The 7,795-nt window shown below is 41.2% G+C and overlaps 1 protein-coding gene across 1 annotated transcript; it reads right to left on the reverse strand.

Annotated features, from left to right (window-relative positions):
• Positions 1-2,615: 2,615 nt before the first annotated feature.
• LOC138674815 (olfactory receptor 11L1-like) lies at positions 2,616-3,548 on the reverse strand. The gene has a single exon (XM_069762630.1). It carries the CDS (start codon positions 3,546-3,548, stop codon positions 2,616-2,618), a length of 933 nt encoding a protein of 310 aa, XP_069618731.1.
• Between the last annotated feature and the right edge of the window lie 4,247 nt (positions 3,549-7,795).

A 7,795-nucleotide genomic window follows, 5' to 3' on the forward strand; every position in this document is an offset into this window, starting at 1 on the left:
CAGGAGGTCCACTCTGCTTTGGCTGGAGCCTGAATGAAGGACGCTGGCTGGAATTCCTTGATTACCTAGGAGCATGTAAAATATCACTGCTTCTCCACATATTTCCAGTCTGACAACACTTTATTCACAGCACACAGAATATGTCACACAGATATAGGGGGCAGGCCAATAGAAAAGCAGAAGGCCTGACATACATTACAATAGCCGCAGGGGTCCGGAGCCTGCCGATATTTACTGTGAGAATTACAAAGGTGGGGGGAGGACAGAAGGGGAATATCTTGTCCCCTCTGCCCAGGGGCGCAGCCTGTGGGCTGATGCATCTCACGTGGAGCCTATTATACATACATATAACTGCACAACATATTTTGAGTGCTGAGTGGCTCCGTATCACGTAACACATGGTGATGTCACAGACATGCTCAGTGCAACAGTGAATAAGCTAAATGCAGCGTGGGTGACGGAGGTGTCTTTAACATACAGTCATGGCCAAAAGTTTTGAGAATGACACCAAAATTATGTTTTCACATGATCTGCTGCCCTCTGGTTTTTATTAGTGTTTGTCTGATGTTTATATCACATACAGAAATATAATTGCAATCATATTATGAGTACCAATAGGTTATATTGACAGTTAGAATGAGTTAATGCAGCAAGTCAATATTTGCAGTGTTGACCCTTCTTCTTCAAGACCTCTGCAATTCTCCCTGGCATGCTCTCAATCAACTTCTGGACCAAATCCTGACTGATAGCAGTCCATTCTTGCATAATCAATGCTTGCATTATGCCAGAATTTGTTGGTTTTTGTTTGTCCACCCGTCTCTTGATGATTGACCACAAGTTTTCAATGGGATTAAGATCTGGGGAGTTTCCAGGCCATGGACCCAAAATCTCTATGTTTTGTTCCATGAGCCATTTAGTTATCACCTTTGCTTTATGGCAAGGTGCTCCATCATGCTGGAAAAGGCATTGTTGGGCGCCAAACTGCTCTTGGACGGTTGGGAGAAGTTGCTCTTGGAGGACATTCTGATACCATTCTTTATTCATGGCTGTGTTTTTAGGCAAGACTGTGAGTGAGCCGATTCCCTTGGCTGAGAAGCAACCCCACACATGAATGGTTTCAGGATGCTTTACAGTTGGCATGAGACAAGACTGGTGGTATCGTTAACCTCTTCTTCTCCGAATAAGCTGTTTTCCAGATGTCCCAAACAATCGAAAAGGGGATTCATCAGAGAAAATGACTTTGCCCCAGTCCTCAGCAGTCCACTCCCTGTACCTTTTGCAGAATATCAGTCGGTCCCTGATGTTTTTTCTGGAGAGAAGTGGCTTCTTTGCTGCCCTCCTTGAAACCAGGCCTTGCTCAAAGAGTCTCCGCCTCACAGTGCGTGCAGAAGCACTCCCACCAGCCTGCTGCCATTCCTGACAAGCTCGGCACTGCTGGGAGTCCGATCCCGCAGCTGAAACAGTTTTAAGATACGGTCCTGGCGCTTGCTGGTCTGAGGTGCAATCTTTGTAGCTGCGATACTCTTCCCTGTTAGGCCATTTTTGTGCAGTGCAATGATGGCTGCACGTGTTTCTTTAGAGATAACCATGGTTAACTGAAGAGAAACAATGATACCAAGCACCAGCCTCCTTTTAAAGTGTCCAGTGATGTCATTCTTACTTAATCATGACTGATTGATCGCCAGCCCTGTCCTCATCAACACCCACACCTGTGTTAATGGATCAATCACTAAAACAGTGTTAGCTGCTCCTTTTAAGGCAGGACTGCAATGATGTTGAAATGTGTTTTGGAGGTTAAAGTTCATTTTCTGGGCAAATATTGACTTTACAAGTACAGTAATTGCTGTTAAGCTGATCACTCTGACATTCAGGAGTATATGCAAATTGCCATTAGAAAAAATGAAGCAGTAGACTTTGGAAAAATTAATATTTGTCTCATTCTCAAAATTTATGTCCATGACTGTAGATGTACAGTAAGATTTTTTTCTGTAATGTTAATGTTTTAATAGTTCCATATGAATATGGTATCTTTCTTTATATGAACTCATTGACACTTTATTACAGATGTATATCAACTGTGTGACTTGTTCACATGTATTACTGAATGTGCTGGTATGAGCACCTGATGTATTAACACTGTGTTACATAATTGATGGATGGTAAACTGTGGAAACACTATTTGTTCACTTGATGATTGTCCACTGCTTGAGAAAGGCAGAAAAATCTGCCAAAACATTGATGCTAATAGATCAGTAAAGCCGCAGTTTTTCACTTTGATTTTTAGAGTGCTGCCTGTTTTTTTTAATCTGGTTTTCTAATTTGGAGGTTAGGACATCACCTTAACAGGTTTTATTGCACCCGTTTTTTTTTTGTAGTGCTGCCAAATTTTCTTTAATTATTATCTATCTATCTTACTATCTATTGTCTATCTCTCTATCATCTATTATTTATATCTATCAATTATCTATTATCTTATCTATTATCTATTTATCACTTTTCTATTATCTATCTATCTATCTATCTATTGTCTTTCTCTCTATCGTCCATTATCTTTCATCTATCATCTATCTATAATTAGTCTTCTTGATAATAGATATCGTCCATTTTTATGTGCACTATATCATGAGTTTATCAAGTGTTTTTTTTACGGCTTTCCGAATGTCTCTATTTCTTAGACTATATATAATGGGGTTAACTAAAGGAGTAAACACAGTGTATAGCAGAGACAGGATCTTGCTCATGGTCTGTGATCGGCCTTTTGTTGGGACTATATAAATAGTGAACATGGTCCAGTAGTATAAGGAGACCACAATGAGGTGGGAGCTACAGGTGGAGAAGGCTTTCTGTCTACCGGTGCTGGATGGGATCTTTAGCACTGCTAACACAATATACACATAGGATATTACAATGATTGTGGATGGGATAATTACAAATACAATGGACAAAAGATACATTTCCAATTGAATAATGAATAAGTCAGAGCAGGCGAGTCCTAGCAAGGGGACAATGTCACAATATAAATGGTCAATGATATTTGAACAACAAAAATTGAGTTTTCCAGTTTTTATTAAATAAATTAAAAGAAAAGAAAATGAAAACAGCCAACAGGTAACAGATAATATCCCACAATGTCTATTTGTCATGATGTTGGAGTAACGCAGAGGATTACAGATGGCCACATATCTGTCATAGGACATCATAGCGAGAAGAAAACATTCAGATGATTCAGAGGCGCCTAAAAAATATAACTGAGTGATGCATTCAATAAGACTAATGCTCCCCCCATTATTCAGTAGGATGTGGAGCAAGTAGGGGACAATATCTGAGATCACCAAGATGTCACTGACGGACAGTTGTGAGATGAAGAAGTACATTGGAGTGTGGAGGTTCCTGCTGGTGGACACCAGGGTGATGATCAGGAGGTTCCCACATATTGTCCCACAGTAAATCACCAAGAAAAGAAAGAACAGTGAAATTCTGAAACCTTGGCTGCCTTGAAATCCAAAAAGAAAAAACTCAGTGACCGCTGTCAAATTGCTTTCCTGCATTTCAGAATGAACAAGCTACGAAACGATGCAATTTTGAAGGTGAGAAATATGAATATACAATACGATGTTGTGTATATTGGTTAGAAAAATGACAAAGTAACTCTAAAAGGTCAAGAATATGAGCGATCAGAGCAGAATTATATGTCAAGTGTGAAGCTTCATACAATTTTTAATTAGAAAATGAAAAGACATTTTTTTTCAAATCACAGAAGTAAAAGAATCTTCCGCTGCCGTCAGTCTGGATGATATCTGGAGATTTCCTGCTAATACTTACAGCAGATATTTATCATTATTCATCCGGAAATCTAGTGCAGAATCTGTGAATATTAGTTATCTTGTGTAGAAATGTCCCAGAGGAAAAAGTGATCATCACCGTCACGTTATGTGGTCGTCACACAAGATTAATATGAACCACAATGGCTTTATGGCCGGATATTTATATAGTAATAAACGGCAAGGTGCCAGGTGACAGGAGTCTTGGGAGATTTTTTCGCCTCTGTCTCATGAGTTCTCTTTTTTTAATTCTATCCAAATACAAATATAAAATTATAATTAACAGCTTGTTTGTAAGAAAATATAAATCAAATAAAGTTTGCCATAAATAACATTTAAATGTAACTTTGTTTAAAAGAGTTGAGGGGGCACGTGTTGGAAGTTCTTTGAGCTTTTCAGAGGTTTTTTTTATTCTTCAGTTTAATGATTTCTGTTGAATATTTTGCTATTCTTAATCTCTAATGTAATCTTTTTCTATAATCATCTAATTCTGTCTGTTTGTCTGTAAAGGAAATCCCGCGTCGCTGATTGGTCGTGCAAGCTGTCCATGACCAGTCAGCGACAGGCGCAGTCCGGCCGCGAAATGGTGCGGGAGTTGAACCACGCTTTGCTAATTGGTTGCGCCCAGCCGGCCACGACCAATCAGCAATATTGGCATGAGATTTAAACCCCGCTATGCTGATTGGTCACGCCAGCCGACCGTGACCAATCAGTGTTATTGGCGCGGGATTTAAACACCTCTTTGGTGATTGGTCGCGTCCGGCTGGCCTCGACCAAACAGCGACAGGTGCAGTCCAGCCACAAATTGGCGTGGGATTTGAAGCAATCAGTGATATTTTTGTGGGATTAAAACACTGCTTCACTAATTGGTCACGCCCGGCCGGCCGCGACCAATCAGCGATATTGGCGCGGCATTTAAACACCACTTCTCTGATTGGTTGTGCCCAACCGGCCGCAACCATTCAGCGACAGGTGCAGTCCGGCCGCGAATTGGTGCGGGATTTGAAACATGCTTCGCGGACTTGTCACGCCCAGCGATATTGGCATGGGATTTAAACACCGCTTCACCAATTGGTCACGCTCGTCCAGCCTTGCCTATCAGCGACAGGGGCAGTCCGACCTCAAATTGGCCAGGGATTTGAACCACGCTTCTCTGATTGGTCGTGTCCATCTGGCCGCAACCAATCAGCGACAGGTGCAGTCCAGCCACCAATTGGCCCGAGATTTGATTAGCTGATTTCATTGCATTATTCTTAAATCTTCATAAATAAACTACATACATATTCTACAATAACCGATGCGTCACCATCTAGTTACCAATAATCACTCATTATAATTATGTGATACATTACAGACAATGCAATGTACTCTTATATCAAATTTTGTAAATCATATACAAAAATGGTGTAGAGAAACCATATCATCTTAGGAAAGTTAATAAAATAAACTTTATTGGGAACTTGGACAATGAGGTTTTGTACATGTTCAGACTTGATGCCTATTCACTTTTCCAATATACTGGGTCCATTTCTGATATGTCTCCCCTCTTGTCAGTGGTGGTCTTGCCTCCTCCTCACTTGTATCCTTTCTTTTCTTTATTTTTCTTATATAGCGCTAACATATTCCGCAGCACTTTACATTTTTGCACACATTATCATCGCTGTCCCAATTATCACCGCTGTACCTGGAGGAAACGCACGCAAACACTGAGAGAACATACAAACTCTTTTGCAGATGTTGTCTTTGGTGGGGTTTGAACCCAGGACTCCAGTGCCGCATGGCTGCGGTTTTAACCACTGCGTCACCGTGCTGCCCATCCATGGTCCCGTCTGCTCCAATGATTACACTGCACTCGATACACCAAACATCATTTGCTACTGGCTCATATACTGTATTTGGAAGCTAGGTAAAATACTTGGCCACTTCCTCAGAAGAAGGCTATGGCACTGAAACACAAGTAGGGGTCCCTGATGCCACATTCCAGCTCTGGTAATGTTTTCTTATGCTATATACTAATCTATGTTTTTCTTAGTTTTTTTATACTATGCCTTAATTAGGAGTTCATTACTGCATCAATGTGGCACGGCATGGAGGTGATCAGCCTGTTGGACTGCTGAGGTGTTATGGAAGCCCAGTTTACTTTGATAGCATCCTTCAGCTTGTCTGCATTGTTGGGTCTGGTGTCTCTCATCTTCCTCTTGACAATACTCCATAGATTATCTATGGGGTTAAGGTCAGGCGTGTTTGCTGACCTATCAAGCACAGTGATACTTTTGTTTTTACACCAGGTATTGGTACTTTTGTCAATATGGACAGGTGCCAAATCCTGCTGGAGAATCACATTTCCGTCTCCAAAATATTTGTCGGCAGAGGGAAACATGAAGCACTCTAAAATGTCCTGGTAGACGGCTGTGCTGACTTTGGTCTTGATAAAACACAGTGGACCTACACCAGCACATGACTCCCCAATCACCATCACTGATTGTAGAATCTTCACCCTAGACCTCAAGCTGCTTGGATTGTGGCCTCTCCTCTTCCTTCAGTCTCTGGGACCTTGTTTCTAATGAAAGTAAATTTTGCACTTCATTTGGAAATCAACATCTTGGACCACTGACAGTTCAGTTCTTTTTCTCCTTGGCCCTGGTAAGATGCTTCTGGCATTGGTTATTGGTCATGAATGGCTTGACACAATGAATTCGACACTTGTAGCCCATGTCCTGGATACATCTGTGTGTGGTGGCTCTTGAAGTAATGATTCCAGTAGCGGTCCGCTCCTTGTGAATCTCCTCCAAATTTTTGAATGGCCTTTTCTTTCAAGGTTGCAGTTATCCCGGTTGCTTGAGCATCTTTTTCTACCACACTTTTTCCTTCCACTCAACTTTCCATAAATGTGCTTGGATACAGCACTGTGTGAGCAGCCATCTTCCTTAGCAATGAACTTTTGCATCAATGACTGCCTTCTGGACATCTGTCAAGTCAGTAATCTTCAAAGTAAAAGGAAAAGCATCCTGCCCAGGTGATAAAAGAATCCAATATCTTTATTCTGCCATAATGCAACGTATCGACCTAAAAAGGTCTTTATCAAGCATGCACAATACACATAATGGCTGCCTTATATAGTGTGGTGGCACAAGCTCACCAATCACTGACAAAGTGCCGCCCATTACCCAATACATATAAAATACATACAAAAAAATACACAATTAACCCCATCAATGTCTACATCTTAAATCTCCAACATAAAAAACAAAAAAATAACAGAACAATACAATATAAACAAAAAGTAGTATGTGCATATTAACCCTTTATGTATAAACCTGGCCAGTCACAGCCAGGCTTCCCTGTTGTCACAGAAACCAAAGAACCTATCAGGTTCAACTATCCTATATAAAAAAAGCCAGAACCTATCATCATGGAGATCAATCCTGGCACTGAAAATGTCCAGCAATGGTCTAATTACGAGTACTCACTCTGAGCAGTATCTCATAAGAGCTATCCCTATTCGCTGCTCTCTCCTCCATGTCCCTGGCATGCACACACAAAAGGCTGGTGACTAGAGTTGAGTGACTTTTACTTTTTTAGGATCGAGTCGGGTTTCGTGAAACCCGACTTTCTCAAAAGTCGGGTCGGGTGAAATCGGCCGATTATTGCGAAAAGTCGGGGGCCGACCGAAACACGAAACCCAATGCAAGTCAATGGGGAATCAAAGTCGGCAGTGAGTGGAGGACAGGAAAACAACCACAGTGCCCACTTTAATGCCAAAAACATATATTCTTATTTCTTAAGCTTGTCAATCTTAATTTACTTTATAATAATAGTTAGGCATTGAAAACAGGGGGTCATTTTGCTAAAGTTGTGGGGGGGTAGGGCTGGCTCAAGATTTTCATGGGCCCAGGAAACGCAGAATACATCACAGCGGTGGAGCAGGGAGAGGTAAGTATTTCAACTTTGCAAGTGCTGTGATCCTGAGCAAG

Source organism: Ranitomeya imitator, chromosome 4 (genome assembly GCF_032444005.1).
Source record: "Ranitomeya imitator isolate aRanImi1 chromosome 4, aRanImi1.pri, whole genome shotgun sequence".
NCBI classification, from domain to species: domain Eukaryota; kingdom Metazoa; phylum Chordata; class Amphibia; order Anura; family Dendrobatidae; genus Ranitomeya; species Ranitomeya imitator.